The following is a 26,693-nucleotide window of genomic DNA, read 5'->3' as shown; positions in this document are numbered from 1 at the left end:
TAATTCTACCATTGGACTCGGATAATAAAAGTAATGGGACATGCATCATGTATACCTATTATCAAATATACTGTGTCCACCACATCTATACTACCACATCTACATGTCAACTACTAATCACTTTGGTTAGCCCAGCTTTACCAAACAAAAAAGATTTTACAGCCCCGTCTATTTCACATAAAATATTATTAATTACAATAATTATATTATCCTTAACTGCATTAATTATCATCTTTAAACCATTTGCTAAGTACCCACAATTTACAGTTTTACACAGATACTGTCAACTGAGGGGGCCACAATAACTTTTGTTGGCTTACACAGACACTGTCAACTGAGGGAGCCACGATAATTTTTGTTGGCATCATCTTTGGACACGCGTTTGAGCGACATGCATCGTCAGCGGGTGGGGATGGATCTTCACTCAGCACAGGAGAATTTTCCTTTGTTTTTAAGTAGTTTAGTTTTGGATGTGATCCGTTATTAGTTGGCCTGATTGGGAAAGACTGAAGATGAGGTTGGCGTTATGCATGTAAAAATTTTACAAAACAAGATATTAAATGAATCTTAGTTATAACGGTAGTTATCGAATGGGTTTTCTTAATTTCTCGCTGTTGTTTGGCTTTTCATGTTTTCATCTTTCTTTACTGCTGTGATGCAGCTTGTTGCATCGGCAGATAGTGCTTGGGCGCTAGATGTAACAGACGATTTGCAGCATTTGCTGGTATTCTTTAATCAATGAAATCTTGCTAATATTATTATTCGGGTTAATAGTTAAATTCGTCCTAAAAAATCACTCATGCTTCATCTTTTGAATTAGTTCTCAAATAATTTTTTTAGTCATATTAGTCCCTAAAAGATAAAATGTAAGTCAAATTAGTCCTTCCATCAATTGGACGATGACGTATCATGTTAAGTGCCACGTGTCACAAGTTGATTGGTTGACATGTCAGGTCAGTAACACGTAGGTGACATATCACTTGACATGTAAAAAAAGTTTAATTATTTATAATTAAAATAGTTCCTGAAAGTCCAGACGTAAGTCATTTTTCATTCCTAAAATTTTAAAATTAATCAAATCAGTCCTTATATAATTTTTTTCTTCATAATATTAAATTTGAAATATTTTTTGATACTACTAATTTTAATAGAAATGTAATTGACAAATAAAAAATTAATAATTGTATCTTTTCTTTTTAAATTTTTTTTTAATAAAATTATCTCTCTCATTTAATTCTTCTAAAAATTTCTCTTATTCTTTTCTATTCTAAAACCTTTTTCTTACATTATTACGTTTTGCTGGAATATATATATGCTCAAAATTAAAATGTATGTATTTGTTAACATAAACAAAGTTATATGCTCAAAATAAAAATTTATATATGTTAACCTAAAGTTATACCATTTTTTTCTACTACATTTTTTTCCATACGGTATTACTTACATATAGGATCTAATGGTAGTGATACTTAGAGTCAAAATTCAAGATCTACAGATTTTGCTTCAATTCCAAACTTTACAAAATATTGAAAATTTGTTGCTTAATTATTATTATTATTACTAGCGGCTTCAGCCGCTTTTTTATTATTTTTAAAAGATTAATTTTTATTTTTAAAATTATAAATTTGATAAAATAATTTAAAAATTTAAAATAAATATAAAAATTTATAAATGATTTAAATTTTAGAACATATAGAATTTATAAATTTAAATTAATAAAATATTTAAAAATTTATTATATTATTATTATGTGTAACAAAATCAAGATAAACATTTAAAGTAATTATTTATAAACATTATTTAAGTTTATTTATTTATTTTTTCAACCGTTAGGATTGATACTCAAATCCGAAACCTCTAGGTGAGGATAGGAAGACTATGTCATTTGAGTTATGAAGCAAAGTTAAAACATTATATTTAAAGCATTCTTTATTTTCATGAATAATTTTAAATTTTATATTCAATTATCTTTAATTTTATTATTTTTTTCAAATTATTAATTTATACTTTTATTATATTCCTTCATTGTATCACACACTATTATTTCTCTTACTATTATTCTCTATACACATATCTGTCATTGTTTCAGCACAAATGTTATATTGCTTTGTTCTCCTTTCTCTCTTTTTTTCTCCCACCTTTTCTTTCCCGGAATGTAATTAATTATCACCAAGTACTATTATCACAATTTTCAATCTTATCTATCACTTTGATCTATAACAATCCATTATGTTAACTTTTATGAGTTGTTAAAGTGTTATTAAAAGAATTCATTTTTGTCTCTTTTGAATATCTAGATGTATAAAAGTAATAATTTTTTATTTGACGTGCGTGTTAAGTAATTTTATTGTTCTATTAATAAAAAACTTAAGACATAAAGCATTAAAAATTTTGTTCAAATTATCAAAATTTAATGTTAGTAATCCTAAAAAATAATATAAAAATATATTAATTTAACTAATATAATAAAAATAGTATATTATTGTAAGTTTTTAACTAATAATTATAAATTTAAGGTACAATTTAATATAATACCTTAGAATACAAGGTTGTTATTACTTTTCATATTTGACTGCTATTATATCATGTTTGCTTTATTGTGCACATTAATTAAATCATAATTTATTATTTCATTTTATATGTTTTGAAAAGATGCGATCTTACTATAAGGATGACATTAGTTTTTATAACTAATACAAATCTTTTTACTATTTTATTTGTTATTTAAATATTATCCATAAAAAATAATTACTTAAAGTAAAACACTATATAAAAAAAAGATAGAAAACCTTTGAATTTATCATTTTGGTTTGTTTTTTAATTCTCACTTGATATTACTCAAATTTAATAGGTTGACGGTGTTAATTTTTTTTATTAGTTAAAAAATTTTAACACCCTCTCTCTCTTTCTCTCTCTTAATTTTATTAAATAGTTTTTTTAAGTTAGAATATTTTTAACTTCCTCTATAATAAGTATTTTTTAAATTATTTAATTCATAAAATATCACATCTTTTCATTTTATCTTAAAAATTTTATATTTTTTTATATAAAAGCATTATGGTTTATTATATTATTATATATTATTTTTGTACCATAAAATAAAAGGTAAAATTTTATATTTTTTTTTACTTATTTTAATTTATATCAACATATTTTTTATTATTTATGTAATATTTTTACAATATTTTTTTTAGTTCCAATCAATATGCATTTAAAAAACCATATTTGAATCCTAAGTTATATAATTCAAAGATCATTGCATTTATATTTTCTAAAATTTCAAAAAAATAATTTTTTGTATTATTATGATTAGTTAAATGAAAAAATAATAACAATCACATCATAATTTTAATTAATAAAATAAAATAATTATCAATTTATATTAAATTATTAATTTTAGTTACACTTAAAAATGAATAATACTTTAAAAATAACTAAAAAAATTCAAAAATCTTATGTAAATCAATATATACATAAAATATTATGTGAAGATAAGTAAACATCAGGATAGTCAAATAAGTAATTATGGAAGAATAAAAAAGAGTAAAAAATAATTATAAATTTTAATAGTTGAAATAGTAAAAAGAATGAGAAAAAAATGTGAGATATATATCAATTAAATAATATTATAAATAAAAAATTTAATTTATTATTTTATAATATCATTTTTAAAAAAATACATGTATACATATAATGAATTCTCTATTTATATTTGTTAAAAATTGAGATCGAATTACAAGTCAGTATATCACATAATATATACCGAATATTAATCCATATAAATTAAGACTATTTTATTTCCTTCTCTTCATCGCTTCTAAAGTATACCTTTTTTTCCCTAAAAAATTGCTTCATTCTTAATTTTCTATGTAAATCATATGAATGCAAAAAATATATACTCCATTAACTCTCAATCTTTCTTTAACTGTGTCTTAATCTAGTATAAATAAATATCTTTCATATTATTACAGATTGGTAAAAAAAAAATTATAACCACTTTTCTTATAATTATCATAAAAATGAAAAAATTTTTGGCATATTATGAGTCATTTTTTTCTTGCAATTTCTTAGAGACAAACAAAAAATAAAAGTAATATATAATTAATTTAATAAATAAAAAAAGATACAAAGAGATAAAAAATTAATAAAAAATAGACAAATACCTAAAAAAATGGGATAAGAAAGAAGACGAAGTGATTAGAAGTTATGCGTAGAATAGAAAAGTAACCGAAATAAAAGAAGTTAATTGATAATTTACTTTTTTGGCTTTTTTTTTTCAAAATAAAAAGATATTTCAGTTGCTCTTTACTAATAGGGTTAAGATGAGGAAGCGAAAATTGGAGACCAAATTTTTCTATTTTCTTTATGTATTGCTATAAATTATTATTATTATTAAAAATAAAAGTAGTTTAATGTTGTAGATTAATTTTAATTATAAATCCCATAATAAAAAATAATAGCGGGTCATTATTACATGTGCTTTATTATTTTTGTTGGTAGATCGTTCTATATGGATGAATAAAAAACTTTGTTCGGGTGGTATCTTTTTTTCTCTATTCTCAATAACTTGTTCGACATCGTTCTTTTAGGAGAGAAAGAAATGTTCTTTACAAATTAGGTTTATATAATGCAGGGACATACCTCCAACTTGTCTCTTATTAGTTATTAGACATTTTGTCTTTTCTAGTCCACATGAAAAAATAAGCACAATATCCACAAATCTAATTAAATTACTAAAATAATAGAAATAACTACAATGGAAATAAATTTCTAACTAGCCACAAAATCCAACTTTAAAAAAAAAATCATGAACTCCTAAAAAAACGTTCTAACTAATTACGCATCTTCTATTTGATTTTTTCTTAATTTGATTCCAACATTATGAAATTTATTTAAACAAATTTGTTCTCCTATAGTTTTAGCAAGACTGCACACTAAAGAAATACAAAATTAAATAAATAATTCCTCTCTTTTTATATACAAATTCACTTAAATACACCACATTATATATACATACATAAAACTAAAATACAATTATACTTATATTTAATTAAAACCCAAATTTCTGGCAAAATTACTACTACTTCTACATCAAAATATCATCAATTATATTTATATTTAATTACTTATTATTTTCATATTTGTATTCAACTTTATTTGTAATATCAAATTGTAATTTACTATAACATTTTTCTTAACTTCATTTACAACTATGTTTAAATTAAAATAATCAAAATTATTCTGGTTAGATACTATCACAACATTACTAAATGTGGCATTTTATACTTGTTCTATTTTTTTTTCAATTATTCATTATAATTTTTAATAATCTTTCTTTTCATTTTGCTTTCATCCACTTTTATTTTCATCCACATCTTTAATCAAACTACTCTTCTTTTCATATAACTTTTTTATTTTTGGTATTATCATTTTACTTCTTTTTATTATATTTTTCTACTAAAATTATCTAACACAATTTATCTATATAATTCTAACAGCATCGTTAATTTTTTGTTTCCGTTATCCAAGTCCTGTATTTTTTTTATTTAAATTTTTTACTTCAAATGTGTATTTTTTATTTATTTATTTATTTTTTAATTTTACTTTCTATTTTTTTAAACTTTCTTTCTTCAACTCAAACCACAAAATAAATTGTAACGTGTTAACGTACTCCGTACTCAAAGAGAATGAGAGAAGGAGAAAGCGGGAGCGAGCGGTTGAGGGTGAAACACGGTGAGAAAGATGGCCATGCCATCGGAAGAGATAAGGGGGAGAGCGTGGGTGGGTATGTATCTGGTGTTAAGGAGGGTTCTTCTCGAGAGGGGTTAGGAAAGCCATCCAAGGTCTCTTTTAGAGATAAAGTCATTGGTGCAGAAAAGTCTAAGGCATTTGCATTAGTAGGGTCTTTATCTGGGGATGGTATCGCGACGGTGACAGGTAAGCAGGGTGATTCTCGTCCACCAAGTGTCAGTTTTACCAAGGAGGCAAAGAGCTGTCTAGCTGAACCTTATAAGGAAGCCATCGTGATCAAGGTGCTGGATAAGTATTATGGCTATACGGCTCTCATGCATAAGCTCCGGATAGTATGACGCATCAAAGGAGGGTTTGATTTGTTGGATGTGGGATTTGGATATTTTTTGGTTAAATTTGATATTGCTGGGGATCGTGAGAAAGTCATTCTTGGTGGCTCGTGGTTGATAGACGGTCACTATGTTGCAGTAAAGCCATGGGATGTGGATTTTAGGCCATGCGAAAAATCTTTTGGATCAACGCTGGTATGGATTCGAGTCTCGGGACTTCCAATTTGGTGCTACCAGGAACAAGCAATGCTGCGAATTGCTTCTGCAATTGGGATTCCGGTGAAAGTAGATTTGGCTACTAAGCTTGCAGAAAGAGGAAAATATGCCCGAGCTTGTGTTCAAATTAATCTTGAGTTGCCTGTAATCAAACATATTATAGTGGAGGGTGTGACTTATGAAGTGGAGTACGAGAGTTTACAATTGATTTGTGCTACTTGTGCACGGTATGGGCATGATAAATCGTTGTGCATGGAGAAGGAGTCCTTGGAAGGAAACATAAATTCCTTTGGTGATGGAAAAAATAATGAAGCCCCAACACTAGTGCCACACAACAATCATGAGATTCAAAAAGAGGTTGAATCAGAAGCTCGTGATTTGGGTGAGAAATTAGGAGTTGTTAAAGGGAAGGATGTGGTTACGGAATCATTGGCTCCTCACGTGCCTGATGGTCTTGTTAATGAGGCATGCATGGATGATGGAGAGGGCTGGCAACAAGTGCTACGTAAGAAAAAATTTACAATGGGCCAGTCATCAGGTTTGAAGGACCAAGATGGAAAGCAGCACAAGTTTGGTTCGAGAAGGGTTCCAAGGCCCAATTTGCATGGTGATGGAGGCAAATCAACTGGCATTAGGATGAGGAAGCAAGAAAAACATGAAATTGCGCCATCTCCATCGCGCAGAACTCCTGCACGTCGTGGAATTTCTCTACGGAAGCGTCCTCGGCCTTCCTCCTTGCAGAACTCGCCAATTGATAAAAATGGTGGCACAACGGAGGAAACCTTAGTAGATAGAAGCATGGCAAGTGCAGTGTCAGGGGGTCCAAAGGTGGCAATTATTGAGGATCAGAGTGTGCCAGTACCGCAGGACAAACCACCTATTGAGGTTGGTAATTCTGTTTAGAGTTTATGTTCTTATTTATTCTGTCCCTATTATTTATGGATAGTTTAAATATGATTGTTTGGAATATTAGGGGTGCTTCTAATAAGTTAGCCCAGGTGCATTGTAAGGAACTTGTTAGGAAATTTAGACCTGTTTTCTTTATTGTGGTTGAAACTCACTCCCCTTTTCAGCATTTAAAATTATTTTGGGAAAGGTTGGGGTATCACTCTGTTGGTATAGTAGAGGTAGAGGGGCATAAGGGAGGTATTTGGTTTCTATCCTCTATGAAGGGTGTTTGTTGTAAGTTCATTGATGCTTTTGATCAGGGTGTTACTGTTGAGGTTCACTTTGATAATTTAATTTGTAGGTGTAGTGGTATTTATGGCAGTCCTCAATTCAATAAAAGGGTTCTCCTTTGGGATTATCTTGTTACACAATCCATGGTTTTTCAAGGACCTTGGATTGTTCTTGGTGATTTTAATGAAGTCAAATTTTCTCATGAATCTAAGGGCTGTCAATTTTCTCATCAAAGAGCAGACATGTTTGCTACTTCATTAGGGGATAGTGGTTTGTTTGATCTGAAGACTATCGGGAGGCAGTTTTCTTGGTACAGGAGGGTGAAAAATTATGTTGACGTGGCAAAAAAGCTTGATCGAGTCTGTATAAATAGTAGTTGGTTATCTATCTTTCCAGAGGCTTATGCAGAAGTTTTAAATAGGCTTCAGTCTGATCATTGCCCTATTCTGGTGCGTTGTAAAGGTCGTCCTCAGCCTAAAGGAAATCGACCTTTCCGATTTGTTGCTGCTTGGGCTACTCATCCTGGGTATAAAGATATTGTGAACCAGTCATGGTGGTCTGGTAATAGAGGAATTCATGGCAAGCTTTCAGAAGTACAGAAGAATTCACTAGAGTTTAACTCGAAGGTATTTGGTAACATTTTTGTTAAGAAATGTGAATTAGAGCAGCAGATTAATTATTTACAAAAGCGTTTGGAAGTGGTGGATAGTATTTATTTGCGTCAGAAAGAGCAACAGTTGCTTGATGATTATAATAATACTCTAGTGCAAGAAGAGCTCCTATGGTTCCAAACGTCCAGAGAGCAGTGGGTAAGGTTCGGGGATAGGAATACAAGATTCTTTCATATTCAAACTCTTGCGCGAAGGAAGCATAATAAGATTCATGGCCTTTTTCTCAAGGATGGAGTGTGGGAAACTGATCCAGAGGTTCTGAGTCAAGAAGCAGAGTCTTTCTATAAAAGCTTATTCTGTCATTTGGATGATGTTGATTTGGGTTGCCTTGGTGATGTGCCTCTTCCTTCTCTGAATGAGGAAGCTTGCAATAATCTTACAGCACCAGTTACTATGGAGGAAGTCAAAACAGCTGTTTTTCACATGAACTCTTTTAAAGCTCCAGGTCCGGATGGGTTTCAAGCTTTCTTCTTCAAAGAATATTGGGAGATCATTGGTCTTGATGTTTGGAAGATGGTTAAGCAGGCATTCTCCGGTGTTACTCTTGATCCGAGAATGTTGGAGACTTTACTGGTTCTCATTCCAAAGGTTGAATCACCGGTATCTATGAAAGATTTCAGGCCGATTAGTCTCTGCAATGTAGTTTACAAGATCATCACGAAAGTCCTTGTTAATAGGCTTCGTCCTCATCTTGCGGAGATTGTTGGCCCGCTTCAAGGAGGATTTATTCCGGGACGAGGAACTCCTGACAACATCATTATTGCTCAAGAAGTCCTCCACATTATGAAGAAGACTAAATCAAAGAAAGGCACACTGGCCTTTAAGATTGATCTGGAGAAAGCTTATGACAGAGTTGACTGGAGGTTTTTAGCTCATACCCTTAAGAGCTTTGGTTTTCCTATTCCTACACTTAATTTGATTATGAATTGTGTCACTGCTTCTTCCTTATCTATTCTTTGGAATGGGAGTCGTCTGAATGGCTTTACTCCTAGCCGAGGTCTTAGACAAGGAGACCCTATGTCACCCTATCTTTTTGTGTTGTGTATGGAGCGACTGGCATGCTTTATTAGTCATCAGGTTGATTTGGGCTTGTGGGAGCCGGTTGCTATTTCTAGAGGGGGACCAAGAATATCCCATTTAATGTTTGCGGATGACTTGCTTCTATTCTGTAAAGCTACAAAGAGACAAGTGCAAAATGTGATGTTGGTTTTAGAAACTTTTTGCAAAGCATCTGGGATGAAGATTAATGTGGAGAAGTCTAAAGCGCTTTGCTCCAAGAATGTCTCTGCAACAAGAAAAGAGGTTTTCACTGGGGTATCCTCTATCAGATTTGTCCAGGATTTGGGCAAGTATCTTGGAGTTACCCTTAGCCATTCTAGGGTGACTCGTTCAGCTTTCAATGGTGTCCTGGATAAGATTCGGAGTAGGCTAGCAAGCTGGAAAGTGAGTTTAGTCAATCGGGCTGGTAGACTCTGCTTGGTTAATTCTGTTGCCGCTGCTATTCCCACGTACCAGATGCATGTCTCTATTTTTCCCAAAGGAATCATTAGTAAATTGGAGTCTATGATGAGGAATTTTCTTTGGAAAGGACAAGTTGATGGAAGATGATTGAATCTTGTTAGTTGGAAGGTACTAGTTACTCCAAAAAAATATGGAGGTTTGGGGATTAGAGATCCTTATTGTGTAAATATTGCTCTTCTTGGGAAGCTAGTTTGGACTTTTTTCCAGCAGCCAAACAAGCTATGGGTCCAATTATTGGATGCCAAATACCGATCATCTCTATATGACTGTTTTAGTTATCCTAAGAACAAGGACTCTCCCATTTGGAGGTGTCTTTGCAAGGCTTGGAAAGTGTTGAAGGATGGGTTTGCTTGGTGTATTGGAGATTTGAACCAGAATTTTTGGTTTTCTAGCTGGAGGAGAGAAGGACAGTTATCTAATGAGATGGATTATGTCCATATTCAGATTCGAATCTCCGGATACAGGATATTTGGTTGGTTGGTAGGTGGCATTTGGATACTCTTTATTCTCCTTTATCTCAAAATCTGAAAGATAATATTCTCTCTTACAATCCAGATGAACAAGCAGGTCCGGAAGTGGGTTGGTATTGGAGTGAGTCTGCTGCCAAAGTCTATGACTCACGCAATGGTTACTTGTGGTTGTGTAAGCAGCTGTTTGGTTGGGAGGAGAGGGAGAATTGGCTTTGGCTTTGGCGTCAGCTTGTTCCGGAAAAGCATAAGTTTTTGGCTTGGTTGTGTCTTAAGGAGGCTCTTCCTACTGCAAGTTTTCGCTTTAGAAGAGGGATGTCGTCATCAGATAGGTGTCCAAGATGTCTTTCTAGCCAGGAATCAGTTATACATTGTATTCGGGATTGTCCAAAAGCTCAGCTTGTCTGGCAAAGGTTGGATATTCCTTGTCATCCTTTGGATTTGAAGAACTGGTTCTTGTATCATAGCAGAGAGCACCCGTTCAAGTTCTTTTCGGGACTTTGGTGGATATGGCGAGCAAGGAATAACGACATCTTTAATCCCCATGAAACTTGGCCTCCGGAAAAAGTCATTTGTCTGGCATTAACTTCAGAAAAGGAGTTTAGAAATATTTTTGAATTACAACGTATGTCCCTTCCCTCTATTCTAAATGGTTTTTGGAATCCCCCATCCATTGGTACTTTTAAGATTAATTGTGATGCTAGTTATTTTGGTTCGGGTGATAGTGTTGGTTTTGCTTGTGTTATTAGAGATTGTAATGGGAGCTGGCAAAGGGGGTGTTTGGGAATGATTGAGAGTAATAGTATTCTTCAAGGAGAATTGTTTGCTATTTGGAGAGGATATCTCTTAGCTTGGGATGTGGGTCAACGAGATGTTATTTGTGAGACGGATTGTGTGGAAGCATTTAATCTTGTTACTCAAGATGGTTTTGGGTTTATTGATCCAATGGTGCTCAAAATAAGAGATATCATGCATTGGAATTGGTGTGTTGACTTTCGTTTGATTATGAGAGATGCAAACACGGTGGCAGATACTATGGCAAAGATGGCGATGAAGTTACAACTTTCGCATGTGGAGCTTCTTTCACCTTGGGAGGAGTTTAAGAGTAGTCTTAAACGGGACTGTCCCTCTATTTAAGCAGTTCCTTGTTTTGTTTCTTTTGTTTTTCTTTGTTTAATTTATTTCAGTCACAAAAAAAAACCACAAAATAAATTTTCTTTTGGGACTAACTTACATGAGCTTAATCCACTTACCAATACTATAATATATGGACTTATGGCCGTAATTATTACATTTTTAATTACCGTTAACCCATTTAACTTCCAATAGAAAACTATGACACTCTATCACGTGCTACTTGTTGTACACGTTTTACATATCACTGTAACAGAACAGAAGTTATTTTTAGGGCTGTGAAACAGTCCATTTAAGTCCGGGCCGTTAAGCCTGTGAGTTAAATGGGCTAGACCATTTAAGTTCGCTTCATTTGAGGGCCATAATTTTTTCGCCTGAGCCATTTATGGTCAGCTTGATGGATTAAATGAACCAGCTCGTTTATCTTTTTATTTTATTTTTTGAAAAATATTTTGATAAAAAATATCACTTTTAGAAAAAAAACCTTTAAAAAATAATATTTGTTTAGTTGATGGATCGAAACGAAAAAATATCCTCTAAAAGTGCTATTTTTTATTTTGAAAAAATGCAAAAAAAAAAAAATAAATAAACAGATCACCCATTTAACCTGTTTAACCCGTCATTTTTTTCAGATTAACCTGAAATTTAAACAGGTTTAACTTTAAAAATAAAACTCACCTATTTAAATAGGTAAACAAATTGGCCCAATAAATTTATCCCATTTTAACGGTCCTACTTAATATGCCTTTATATATATTCAAAGCCAATTATATATATATACCAATTATATATATATATATATATATATATATATATATATATATATATATATAAATAAATGGTTGAGAATTGATCTTAATATTCTTAAGAATAAATTAAAAATATGTTTTATCATTATGTATATTTTAAGAATAAATTCTTAATTTTTAAAATAATGTTGACTAATTACTACAGTATTTAAAAGTTATTATTTAATTATTTAAAAAATTAAATAATTAATTTTAAATTTAAAAATATGAAAATTAAAAATATTTAAAATTATTATAAAAAATAAATTAGACATCAAATAAAAGATATTATAAAATTAATTTCTTAAAATATTCTTAATATAAATAAAAGAAGAATTTTTTGATAATTAATATAATAATTAAATGATAATTTAAAATTTTTGGATAATTTTATCAACGAAAATCTATTATTTATGACTATAAAATTAGTTTTTTTTAATAAATTTATCAATATTTTAAATATTTTTTAATAAAAATGGTAGTTTAATCTAAAAATGTTATAATGAAGAGGAGGGGGTCTGGTGTCATACTTATTCTTTTCTCTCATTCCACCGCCTCTGTTTTGCCATCAACGAACACACACCGACTCTCTTCAGCAACTGGGGAAAAAAAGAGGAGGGGGGGTGGAAAGTGGAAACCCTCTGAAGCAGAAAAGAAATATGGCAATACTTTCGTTGTTGTCGTCGTTAGAAGCAGATATTTCTGTACCCTTGCTCTTGTCCACCGTGACCGTGGTCTCGGCCACTGCCACAACCGTGTTATTAATCTGTAAGCCTCGCCTCATGCGCCTCTACTCCCACAAAAAGAACCTCATAAGACTCCATCATGAACAACCTAAAAGCAATCCAACTGGCAAGATTCTATTTGTTTCCCAAATCGGAACCTCAAAAGCCCTAGCTTCGTGCCTCTGCGATTTGTTCGAGTCGTTCGGCGTCGTTACGGAGCTCGTAGATGCCAGGGATTACGTGCCCGAAGCCCTACCCAAGGAGAACCTTGTCGTCCTCGTTGCTTCAACTTCGGAAGTTTGGAACCAATTTCTCGGACAAGATTTCATCTCCACTGACAACCGTTCTCTCGGAGCACAGATGTTCGCCGGTCGGATCGTCAATTACGCGAAGGGCTATAAGTTTGGATCGTTAGTTGTGAATGCTTACGGTTTCAGTGCGTTTGTCGCCGGCAAAGGGGCTTCTGGAGATGACACGAATTTGATGGCTAAGGCTGCCAATCATATTAGGGATTTGGGGGACACTGCTGAATTGAACGCGGATTTTGACAGCTGGTGGGGAAGTGTTGTTGGGGTTTTGCAAGGTGCTGTTTCGGGAGGTGCTGCTGATGCCATGTGCGGGGAATATGATCCTGAGGTCGGTTTCTGCATCCTCTTATCCTTATAAACTTAACTGGATAAGTATGACGTTTCAATTTATCATCAACACACTGCAAAGCTTTCTATTTAATAGTTAATTGCTGTAAACTTATGGTGATTTGATTCTGTCGTAGATAATATGATTGTTTCCCTAATTCCAGGATGTTGGTTCTTCTGATCCAAAGCTATCCATGACGCAGCGCTTATACCTGTTTGTGGAAAATATAAATCTTGAAAGAGATCATGTTGGGAAATCAGCCATCATGCGCAGGATGTTAACTATAACTGAGGCCAACTTTATTAAGAATGGCACTGTTGATCTTGAAGATGGAGGTCATGTAACTGCCAAATGGCCTCTTAGAGATGGTCTATTGGTCGATTGTCCATTACCATATATGCAAGGAGTTTGTTCTGTCCGTCACAGCTTCTTCTTTGCTGGTGGTGGTGACCTGAATATTATTGACCCAGAATTGTGTTTGAATTGGGATGATCATTACCCCTCAAGGATGTGGTGCCTCAAGTATGAGGGTTCTAATTGGAGTTGGAAGTTTTGTGGAAGCATGTTCTGCCGCCGAGATAGACCCTTAGTAGTCCCCTATGATGGCAAATTGTACATCTTTGGGGGTACTGGAAGTGCAAATTGCTGGGTTGATATTTACAGCCTAAAATCAGGTCTATGGGAAACAAGGGAAGTGCCCGAAAGTGCTCTCTTGTCATATTGCATGAACCCTGACTCTTACTTTCTGTGGGAGGACAGCACCAAGCCTCACAAGAAGACCCACATTGTATTGTATTCTTGTGGTGATAAACATCAAGGGCTCATGTCATATGACGTCAAGGCTAACAATTGGGAATACCTTGATTGGAATTTTCCGCCAGTTCCTGAATCTTGTCCAAGGAAACTTGTTCGTTTGGGATGCAGTCATTATCTTCTGATTGTTGACTTCGCTCCAATGTGGCATATTTATGATTTATCTAAGATGAATGTTGTGGCAACGGTGGGGGTGGATGGTTTGGACAAGACCGCAGAAGTAACGTATATTTTTTGTTGCCACAACACTAGCGATGAAAGTTTGATTTATATGTTCATGGAACCTGGAAATGTTTTCGAGGGAGAGCCATCTACTAACTCTGGTTCTGGGGTTGTTTCTTATGCCAGAGTCAAGCTCCAACTCAAAACTTTTTCTGCCAAGATTGAATCCAAGGGTAATCTTAACCTTGGTGATTATGTAAATCTTTATATGTGAGTATGCCCCTCTTTCTCTCTTTAAACTTCTTGACCGTGTTCATTGAGCTTTGATATTTACTTCTTTATCTCTGTGGACACTGGACAGGTTTGCTGTTGGAGATGAAGACCAATAATTGTAAGAAATTCTTTGTTTAAGACATTGAAATTAAAGAAGAATATTTGCACAGTATCCTAAAATTGAAAACTCCCAAATCCTGAAAGAAAAATTACACCTTGAATGGCCATTATTTTTTAATATTTTAACTAATGAATATACTCACCATAAAATTGTCAGAATCTAGCAACAAATAAATGTATATTCAACAAAATTAATGCTATCCAATTTTATTGAAAATGTGCTTAAATTTAATGATAGGTCTGCTCATCTTCGCTTAATGGTTTTACTGATCTGTATATTTTTGCACTTGGTTCCAATATTCCATTATGTTTGAGGGTGCTTCTTGTTGGTGGCACTCATGCTCCTGAAGAAGGAAGGAATGCAAATTAATTTGTTAATTGCTATTGTACTCTTGATTTTCAGGTTTCAATCTTGATCTCCAAACTATTAATGATGATGGGCAGTTAGAAAGCGACCAAGATTAATTGTGTTAAAGTAATTACAGTGACTGTCCTTTTGCAAATTGATAAATCAGAGAAGAAAACAATGAAAAAACACCCAATAACACATAACAAGATGGAAAACCTTGAACTTTTTCAACACCACTCACCCGGTATCTTGAACATGCATGGAATAATCTATCTGGGTTTTCTGTTATCCCAGATTTTTTTTATCACAGCCTTCAACCCGCAGAAACATGATTCCTCATGAGTCTTCCTCCTCATTCGCATTGAAGCGTTGGAACCATTGCTGTCGTGTGACGGAAACGACACACCACCACTACGACCTCCATTTCCCGTCTCCATCCTCTCGGCAACACAACAATTCCAAGTTCTACCCAACTATATGGCCATATGATTGTTGACCGTGACTTATTTATCATCAAATTTAGGATTAGGGTTCATCATCCAAGGGATTAATTTGAATTGTTTTCACATACTTATCTTGTCAGCAACAATAGCGTACACGTAGGCGTCGTCCACGTGGGTAGTTAACGAAACACGTCACCCAATGTTAGCCACATCAGCGAAGGAGATGACGGAAGGACGAACGTGGTCATGTCCGTCATCTTTCAAGGACGATTTTGATTAACTTTATCTTTCAGGGATGAATATGGAGATCGAGGTATCTTTTAGAGACGATTTTGACTATTAACTCATAAAATAACATAACAAATTTTGGACTCTTGGTCGATGATTATAATTCGGTGATAGTATTTTCTTAATGTTACGAATTTTCTTTATCTTCTTAGAGGTTGGTTTTGGTTTTCTCTTTTTTGTGATTTCTCATTTTTGTTTGCCTGGGACTGCTGGTTGTTTCTTCTAAGATTTTTTTATCTTGGTCTTTCGAAGAATTTTGCTTTTGCCAGCGTGAAAAGGATCGTCCGTGTTTTTGCTGTTTAGACGTGCTTTCCCTTTTTTCACAATTTTCTTCGAGGTTGGTTTTCATTTTCTCTTTTTCGTGAACTCTCATTTCTGTTTACCTGGGACTGCTGGTTGTTTTTATTGAGGTTTTACCTCCACTATCATTGTCCTTTTTCCGTTTTGTTGAAAAAGGTTTGCCTTTTGACTTTCTTGCGAGTTTGGTGCTTGAAACGTTTAAGGAAGTTTAATGATGAAAGATCCTACAAGACTTCTCTTTATTATTGTGGCTGTTACCTTTTTGTTTATGTATTGTATTGCCCCTAATGATGTTGCTTTAATGCAGCGATGGTGCATAAGAGAGGCACTATTTGGCTGCACTGTAGAAAATTTTTTGGAAAGAGCAGCTTTCTTTTGGTTTGGTTGATTTACTCGACCTGCTGTGTACGAGGTTCGACCTCTTATAGTAACGATTTTTTTTTCTTTTCCATTTGTAGGTGTAGTCTTTATGTCTCGTAGACTTGTACTATTCTTACGAGTATGTCAACCAAAGTCCCCCCTAGTCTTCGAGTTTAAGTAGACACCACTGTCCTTTCTTGTGTTCCTGTGACTGATAGGGAGTATTGTGAGAAATTTTATAGGCATCATAGCATATATGAGAATAAGGAGGATGAGAGGAACTATGAATTAGAAGCCCCCTTGTAAGAACCGAGAATTAATTAATCATTTAATTAAAATAAAATAAAAATATGATTTAGGTGCCTGGATTAGGTTCGAAATTTAGAGATATTAATTAGAAAATATAAAGATAAAATTTGGATTCAGTGAATTTTTTCGAGCGGGAGAGTACTTTTCAGCTGAAAGATACGTAAAAACGCGTATCGATTTAATTGGACTGGCACTGTGAGTAAGAAAACAAATTTAATTATGAGTAAATAAATTTAGGAAATTAAATTATTAATTTGAAAGATAAAAATAGATTAGAGTTGCAAATCGGGCACTAATTCTAAAGGTTCTGTCTAAAGTTAGGTCAAACGGACAAAAAACACTAACGAGTTGAATCGGGCCTAAGTTGGGCCAAATCCAACTTATAAACACACATTAAATGAGCATTTCAGCTCATTCACTCACCAAAGAGGGTGAGGGCACACTGAAATTAGAAGGAGGGGGGGGGGAGGAGAGAGCTCCATGTCACTATTCATTTTCTCCTTCAAAACTCTATAACTTTTGATCCGGAACTCCGATTGATGAGCCATTTGCGGCCACACAAATTTCTCGTCAGACTCTTCATTTCTAGCTAAACAAAGTTGATAAGAACTCAAATCTCACACTCCAATTTTTTGCCCTATGTAATTCTGTGATTTTGGGTTTTGATTTTGAGAAAATTGTGATTTTGGTTGTTTATGTGTGATCTAGTTGCGGATTATTGTTGAATTTTATCCCAATTCACAATGGGTAAGGTAAGAAAGCTTTATACCTTTGTCATTTGTGTATTTGGAAATTCTAGGTATTGATCTTTATGAATTAATTGTGTATAGCTTGATAATTGTGATATTGGGAGCAAGTGGAATTTAGTTGGTGGCCTGATTGAGCTTGGTTGTGGTCAATTGGTGATTTTTGTACATATTGGGAATGGGCCAAAGTATAGTTTCAGTTTTCTTTATGTAATATGTAATATTTCGTGACACTTAGGATAGTGGCTTTAAGATAAGATTGAATGATGTGGTTGTATGATTAATTGCATGTAAATGTTATGGTTGATGATGATTTTGATGAAGGTTAAAGAAGTTGTATACAGTGGAATATGAATATTGATTATTATGATGATTGTGATAATTGGACAAATTATGATGTTAATAATGGGTAATTATTGATATGTTGATGATTGATGATGTTGCTATTGATAGATGATGAGAAATTAGAGAATTTATGATGATAAATTGATGATTGAGGTAAAAGATTGATTGAGCATGGCTCATGTGGTTGTGAAATGTTGAATGTTGTTTTGTGCATGTGAATTGATGTGGTGAGTGAGAGTTGTAGTTGTAAAATGTTAGTTGTTGTTATGTGTATGTGAATTGATGTGGTGAATGGGACTTTATGATGGGAATTATGAAATTAAATGCATAAGATAGTTTTGGTATGTGAGTGGAATGGTTTAAAAGTGAGAATTGTTATATTGAGGTTTGGTTTAGTCCAAAAAAAAATTGAGTTTTGCAAAATTCTACATAAACAGATTTTCTGGCAGCAACTTTGAAAGTTTTTTGAGAATGATCTAACCATCACAATTCAATGGGATTAGTTTTTATTGACTCTTTGTGATGTGTAATCAATCTTACAAAATTTGGTTAACTTTTAACGGTTAGATTAGGAGATATGAGTTTTTGAAGTTTGTTTCTTCAATGCTGATTTTCTGCTACTGCATAATCAAACTAGCAACTTTCCAAGCTTATATCTCCCAATCCTGAGTACATTTTTGAGTGGAACCAAAATGAAATTGAAACTGAACCTATTTTCTTGTTTATATAAAAATTTTAGATTTTAATAAATTTTTTAGAAGTTGTGCTTGTTTTAAAAATAGAGCTCTTAGTTGTGTTGACAGCAAAACTAGTTTTTGAAAGCAAACTTGTAATTAGTATAACTCTTTCCAGAAAAATGATTTTTTTTATGGGACTTGATGTGATTTAAAACTCTATAAGTCCAATTTATTTCTGGAAAATTTCAGATTCATCAAGTGAAAATATGATTTTTGGTGAATTTTCTAAGAACAGGATACGTGCTTTCTTAGTGCAGAAATTTTCAAACCTGAAACCCTTGTTTTGCTGAAAAATGGTTTTCTTCACTTTTTCAAGGATTCTCTAGCTTTCTAAATTTCTTTAATTAATGTTTAAGATTTATATCTAGTAATTAGATCCTAAGACTATTAGAGGTGAGTTAGTAAATTAAATTGATGAATTTCTGTTATAAGTTTAGAAGACGGTGATTAGGTGGTACACGAAATTGACTCCGCAATATTCGCACAGATAGACCGGCAAGTGCACCGCGTCGTCCAAGTAATACCTCAGGTGAGTGATGGTTGATCCCACGGAGATTGTTGGTTTGAACAAGTTGTGGCTAGCTTGTAGATCTTAGTCAGATGGATAGAAAAGATGATTGTTGTTGTAGAAAACACATAAAATAGAATTAAATAAATAAAACGTTACTAGATAGATGCGAAAGCAGTGATGAGAGAGTGGTTGAGGCTTCGAAGATGCTTCTTCCTTCTGGATCAACTTTTCTCACTGTCTACTCCAACTTCTGATGATTCATTCCATGGTAGGCTGTAGATGACTAACGCCAGGTCAGTGGTCATTAGCCTCCTCTGCTTCAGATCAAATGCCGGGTCAGCGGTCATCCAATCTGAACGGGGGTGAAGCTCCTGCAGTCCATTTCCTTGGTGATCCTACTCAAAACACCACAGACAAGGTCGGATCTTCTGGATCAGGGAATGCTGCTTCTTGGTTTTAGCCTATACCACACAGGTCCTAATCGCCCCGCACCTCGGCTGCATAGATGTCTCCAAGTACCCAACAAAGTCGTGGATTAGTCGTCTAAGAGATGTATAATCAAGCTTGTGGTTCAATACTATCCCGTCATGGACTTGCAAGAACCCATGTAGAATAAGGATGATTGTCTCCAGTCATCCCATTCATAAGGTTGAAGAACGAAGATACATATTAGAATAGAATCAAGACATGATTGAAATAGAACAATGATATTATTAATCCATAAAGGTTAGCAGAGCTCCTAACCTTAACTTAGGAGGTTAGTGACTCATAGCTTACAAAAAGTAATGTAAATGAAAATATGGCATAAGGTAGAAGATCCTAAACATGGTTGATCTTCTCCTATATATACTAATCTAATAACTAGGAAGTACAAAAATATGATAGAATGGTTTTGTAGTGCAAAAATTCACTTCTGGGGCCCACTTGGTGAGTGTTTGGGCTAAGCTAAGGGTGTCTCCACGTCCTAGGGTCCTTCTTGGGCGTTGAACGCCAGGTTTGGACTCCCTTTTAGGCGTTGGACGCCAGCTGCTCCCTTTTGGGCGTCCAATGCCAGGAATGGGTGAAGAGCTGGCGTTGAACGCCAGCTTTGAGCCTTCATTTCCAGAGCAAAGTATGGACTATTATATATTGCAGGAAAGCCCTGGATGTTAGCTTTCTAATGCCGTTGAGAGCGCGCCATTTGGATATCTGTAGCTCCAAAATTTTTCTTCGAGTGCACGGAGGTCAGATCTTGACAGCATCTGCAGTCCTTTCTCTATCTCTGACTCTGACTTTTCCAAACCTCTCCAATTTCAGCCAACATTTACTTGAAATCATCATAAAATGCACAAGCTTAAAGTAGAATCCAAAAATGTGAATTTTGCACTAAAACCTATGAAAATATAATAAAACTTAAACAAAACATAATGAAAACTATATGAAAATGATGCCAAAAAGCATATAAAATATTCGCTCATCATAACACCAAACTTAAAATATTGCTTGTCCCCAGGCAATAAAAAAAAGGATACAATAAATCTCAGAGTTTTTAATGAGGCTCCCCGGGTGGACGCAAGGGTTGTGATTTCGCCCCACTTGCCCTGGGTTATGATGAGTGATGTATAAAATGTGCAATTATGTGATGTATAGGTGATGATATGGTCATAATGAATGATTATGGAATGTTATGAATGAATATTAAATGACTATCTGAGATACGAGTTTCCCTGTGTGAAAGCAGTGGCTAGCCACCACGTGCTCAAGGTTGAGACTCGATACTCTACTGACCCTATGTAGTAAGTATGGCTGGATACTGTGAAAGTTCTGGATGAGCTCGCCCCCGTGGATAAACACCAGTGTGAGTGTTGTATGATTATGATTATGTTTATGATTGAGAATTACTTGAGTTAGGGATGCACGACAGAGGGACGGCCCAATGGTTAGCTACCAGGACTTGTCGGGTTGGCTTTATAACTGACAAATGAGACTCATCAGCCACTAGGACAGGCATGCATCATATGCATCTATATGTCTTGTTTGGATTGCCTAAGTGATTGCATAACTAAATGCTACTTGATTATCTGCTATATTTGAATCCTATTTATGATTTTTCTGTTTGTAATAATTGTGTTTGTTGCATTTGGTTCTGCTATATTTTTGTTTTTATTTTATTTATTAATTATTTTTTAAAATTAAGTTAATTAATTTAAAAAGATTTAAAATTTAAATGTTATATTTTCAAAAATAAAAGAGAGAGAAGAAGAAGAAGTTTTCAAAAATTAAGAGAGAAGAGAGTTAGTTAGGAAGTTTTGAAAAAGAAGAGAGAGAAGATAAGATATTAATTAAAAAAAAATTTGAATTTAAAATAAAAAAAGAAATAAGATCAGAAAAGATTTGAAATTAAAATTTGAAATTAGAAAAAAGATAAGATAAGAAACTAAAAAGATTTGAAAAAGATTGAATTTTAAAATTTGTTGTTAGAAAAGATAAGATAAGAAATTATAAAGATTTGAAAAAGATAAGATTTTGAAATTTGATTTTGAAAAAGATTTGATTTTTAAAATTTGAAATTTGAAAAAGATAAGATAAGATTTTTAAATTTTGAAAAAGATAAGAAAAAGATAAGATTTTAAAAAAGATGAGATTTTTAATTTTGAAAAGATTTGATTTTTGAATTTTGAAACTAAGATATGATAAGATAAAAATTTAAAATTGAAATCTGAATTTTTAATTAAAAATTTTGAAAGATAAGATAATGAAGCTGAATGAGATATGGATTTCAATTCAACATTTTCAATTCCTAGTATAGTTTCGATTTCTAAAATCAAATTTGGTTGTAGTTCAGATTCTTCATGTATTTCCATTCCTAGGACTAATGTTGTTGACCAATCTTGCGTCGATGTATCCCAAGCTTGCTTTGTAAGTAATTCGATTCCTGATTCGGTTGATAATAAAGTTTGTTTTCTTCATATGATTCAGTTGATCTTTCTTTCGATTGTATTTATGATCTGAAATCTTTGGGTTTTGAAAAAACTACAGTTAATGATGATCATATCAAAAAGGGTTTTGAATCTCAAGATCCACTTGAAGAAATTAATTTAGGATCTGATTGAGATTTCGGACCTACTTATATTTGCAAACACATTAACAAGCAATTTCGAGCAAATTTGATTAGTCTCTTGATTGAGTACAAAGATTGTTTTGCTTAGGATTATGATGAAATGCCTGGTCTCTTTTGTTCTTTAGTGGAACATCGATTGGCATTGAAGCCATTCTCGTGACTAGTAAAACAAGCACCTCAACGTTTTGCTCTTGAAATCAATCTCAAAATTAAAGAGATTAAAAGATCCACGTGCTATAAGGTCTCTGGGTGTTTGGACGCTGGGCTCTGCTCTTTGGGCGCAGCTAGCGTTGGACGCCAGTTTTGGGCTTTCTAATCCGAAGCAAAATACAGACTATTATATATTGCTGGAAAGCTCTGGAAGTCAAATTTCCATAGCCGTTAAGAGCGCTCCATTTGGACTTCTGTTGCTCTAGAAAAGCTCTTTCGAATACAAGGAGGTCAGATCCGGACAGCATCTGCAGTGCTTTCTCTGTCTCTGAATCAGACTTCTGCTCCAACTCCTCAATTTCAGCCAGAAAAAAATCTGAAATTGTACAAAATACAAAAACTCATAGTAGGATCTAAAAATGTGAATTTAACACTAAAACCTATAAAAACTTAATAAAAACTAAATAAAACATACTAAAAACTATATACAAATGATGTCAAAAAGCATATAAAATTTTGGAAACATATATCGACGATGTGATGATAAAGTCGAATCTGATGGACCAACATCTCGATTATTTAAGCCAAGCAATTAAAACGATGCGACAGAAAGGTTTAAAGATGAATCCTTTGAAATGTGCATTTGGGGTTTCGGCAGAAAATATTTTAGGATTCGTGGTACAAAAGAAAAGAATTGCTATTGATTAGAATAAAGCTAAAGTAATTTTAGAGTTGCCATGCCCTATGTCGAAAAAAGAAGTTCAATCGTTTCTAGGAAAAGCTAACTTCTTACGACTAGGGATGACAATGGGGCAGGGTGGGGGTGGGGGAAACCTTCTCGCTCTCCGTTCTCGCCCCCTAGATTTGCTCTTTGTCCTCGCCCCAATCCCCACTGTAGGGGAATATTATCCCCCATCCCTATTTTCTGTGGGGTCCTATTCCCAATCTTCCTGTATTGATCATTTATATGAAAGTTCTAATGAAAAATAAAAAAAATATTATTACAACATACAAAGACACAGTCATGCAGTGTTGAAAAGGGGAAACAACGCCGCGATCAGAGACAATAAGGCAACGAGGGGGTGACGACACGATGAGCACTGAGTAGGAGTGGCTAGGTATAAGGTTCTGACGCTATGGGAGATTGGGATTTGTGAGTTTTGGCCTTCTGGGGTGACTGGGGAGTGGGACGACGCAGTGTTAAGTGTTATGGAGAGAAGGGAAGACACTTTTGAAATTAGGGTTAGATTTTTCAATATATATATGGTATGTAAAATGACTAAAAAATTTATATTAGAAATAAATTATTAAGGGTATTTAAGTAAATTTAATAATTCGAAGGATTAGCGGAGACGGGACGGGAATCCCCGCTTGGGTCCCCACGTCTGCCTCGGAGAAATGTTGGCCCCATTCCCATCCATGCGGAGAAAATTTCCCGTCTTCGGGTCCCCATTTAGCGGAAGTCCCACAGGGATCCCCATGCTCCAGGGAGTTTTGCCATCCTTGCTTACAATGATTTATTTCTAAATTGTCTGGTTGAACCCATGTTCTCTCACCTTTAGTCAATCTTAAAGATGAGTCCTAATATGTGTGGATGAATGAACATCAAAAACCATTTCATTTGGTCAAGAATTACTTGTCGAAAGTACCAGTAATGGCAATAGTCCGTCCTTTCGAGCCTTTGAAATTGTACGTTGCAGCTTTGACAAATACAATTGGGTGTATGTTGGCTCAAGATGATAAAGAGGGATGAGAAAGAGCAATTTATTATCTAAGTCGAGTGTTGTCTGATATTAAGACAAGATAATCTCCTATTGAGAAGTTATGCCTTTCTCTTTATTATGCGTGTACAAAGTTAAAGTGTTACATGGTTGCGAAAACCATAAAAGTAATTGCACAAACTGATTTGGTAAAATATATGTTATCTTATCCAATATTAAGAGGTCGATTAGAAAAATGGATGCTTGCCTTGACGGAGTTTGATTTACAATATGTCCCAGCCAAGGCTGTTAAAGGTCAAGTCATTGCAAATTTTCTGGTTGATCGACCGAATAATCTCAATGACCGGGGGCAAATATCGTTCATATCGTAGTCAAACCCTGGAAGTTATATTTTGATGGGTCGAAACACAAAGATGGTGCTTGTGTCGGCATTTTAATCATATCCCCAAAGGGGATTCCATCGGAATTTTTGTTTGAATTAAAGTATCCATGTTTGAATAATATAGCTAAATATGAGGCTTTGATATTAGGATTGGAAATTTTAATCGACAAGGGGACATCGGATGTCCAAATTTTAGGAGACTCTCAATTGGTTTTAAAACAGTTGTCGAAAGAATTCAAGTGTAATAATGAAAAATTACAAAAATATTTGTCGACAGCATGGGAGTTATTAGTATCTTTTCAAAAAGTATCATTGGTTCATATTCCAAGAATTTGAAATGAGTTGCTAATGAGCTGGCTTAAATTGCGTTGAAGTATAAGGTCCTTCCTGAAACTTTAGGAAAGTTGGTAGAAATCCAACAATTCTTGTGCCTATCGAAGAAAGGAAAATCTTGGTCATCGACGAGTGGGATGATGATGATTGGAGAAAACCAATTGCAGAATATTCAAAGGGTCCTAATATTCAAGTTGATTGAAAGATCAAATTAAAATCAATGAATTTTGTGGTGATAGGTGATGAATTGTATAAAAAACGCATTAAAGGAAGTCTTATGAGGTGTTTGAGTTAGTCTGAAAAAATAATTGCTCTAGTCCATAAGTGTATACGGTGCTCATCAAGCTGATGAGAGAATGAAATGGGTACTTCGACGTGATCGAGTGTATTAACCGTCAATGGTCAAAGATTGCATTAAGTATGCTAGAGCATGTCAAGGATGTCAGAAGCATGGTATAATACAACAAATTCTTGCTTCTGAATTACATTCAATTATAAAACCTTGGTCATTTAGAGGTTGGACTTTGGATTTAATTGGAATGATTCATCCTCCATCGTCTAAAAATCACAAGTTTATCTTAGTGGTGATTGATTATTTTATAAAATGGGTTGAGGCTTTTTCTTTAATAGATGTTGGCCAAAATGAAATTATCGATTTCATAGAGGAACATATAATCCATCGATTTGGATTTTCTCATACTTTAAGTACTGATCAAGGTATTATGTTTACTGGACAATGTATTAAGAATTTTGCAGCATCGAGGAGTATAATTATGGTAACTTCGACCCATATTATGCGCAAGCAAATGGTCAAGTTGAGACTGCAAATAAAATTTTAATTAATTTGATTAAGAAGCAAATTGGTCAAAGACCTCGTACTTGGCATGAAACATTAAGTCAAGTGTTATAGGCTTATCGAAATTCACCAAGAGATTCAATAAATACATCTCCTTATAAATTAGTTTATGGCCATGTTGTAATTTTACCTTTAGAAATCAATCTTAATACCATAAAGGTTACGAGACAAGATGAATTGCTAGTTAAAGATTACTAGAATGCAATGTTTGATGAATTAAATAACTTAGATAATGAGAACATTTTAGCACTCGATAATCTTATTCATCAAAAAGAGAATATAGCTCGTATCTATAATCGACGAGTACAAGAAAAAGTTTTTGGCATCGGTGAATTAGTGTTAAAAGTTATTTTGCTAATTAATAAGAAATCAAGAGTTTATGGAAAGTGGTCCCCTAATTGGGAGGGCCTTTTCAAGTAATCAACTTGTATTCAAGAAATGCATATTGAATTAGGCATATTGATACTGGAATTGAAATCAAATTGATAAATGGAAAATCAAATAGTATCGATGTTTTGAAGATAGTAATTAAGATCGAAGCTAAAATTCTAAAGGCAAATTCAAAGTATTATGAATTCAAAAGAAATTGTTTAGTTACAAAAAACTTGGCATGCCAAGCCTTCAATCTTCATAGAGTTGTAAGAGTTGGTCCGGTTGCTCTGTTATCTTTGTACGATCTTGTGCAAGTAATTGAAGCTCTTAAAGTTGCTCATTTTCTATAGCATGATGTTGCAAAGTTTGATTGTCCATATCGCTCTTTTCTTTTGATAAAGAAAGGACTTCTTTGTTGAGCAATATTTTCCTACTTCGGAGCTTTTCAAGAGGATTTTGAAGAAGAGATTTGTTGTGTCTAATTTTAGTAAGTTCTTTTTTGAGTTCGTCTTCTCTCTTAATTAGTTGATCCAATTCAACAGAAGCCATAGTCAAGTGGCTTCATAAGTTGATACCTTTTCTTGTCAACTAAGGGACTTCAACTTT

General features: G+C 33.6%; 1 protein-coding gene across 2 annotated transcripts; it reads left to right on the top strand.

Moving 5' to 3' along the window:
* Positions 1–12,551: 12,551 nt before the first annotated feature.
* Positions 12,552–16,016, top strand: LOC112720356 (uncharacterized). Of its 2 annotated transcripts, XM_025771271.3 has the most exons (4): positions 12,552–13,417; positions 13,581–14,662; positions 14,754–14,783; positions 15,189–16,016. In XM_025771271.3, the coding sequence occupies exons 1-3, from the start codon at positions 12,716–12,718 to the stop codon at positions 14,779–14,781; spliced, it is 1,812 nt and encodes a 603-aa protein (XP_025627056.1). In that variant the 5' UTR covers positions 12,552–12,715; the 3' UTR covers positions 14,782–14,783; positions 15,189–16,016. The 2 variants fall into 2 exon arrangements, with proteins under 2 accessions (XP_025627056.1, XP_072062603.1); XM_072206502.1 differs by lacking the exon at positions 14,754–14,783 and having other exon boundaries at positions 12,564–13,417.
* The last annotated feature ends 10,677 nt before the right edge of the window (positions 16,017–26,693 follow it).

The sequence above is a fragment of the Arachis hypogaea genome, chromosome 11 (genome assembly GCF_003086295.3).
Source record: "Arachis hypogaea cultivar Tifrunner chromosome 11, arahy.Tifrunner.gnm2.J5K5, whole genome shotgun sequence".
NCBI classification, from domain to species: domain Eukaryota; kingdom Viridiplantae; phylum Streptophyta; class Magnoliopsida; order Fabales; family Fabaceae; genus Arachis; species Arachis hypogaea.
This window is presented reverse-complemented; position numbering and strand designations above follow the sequence as displayed.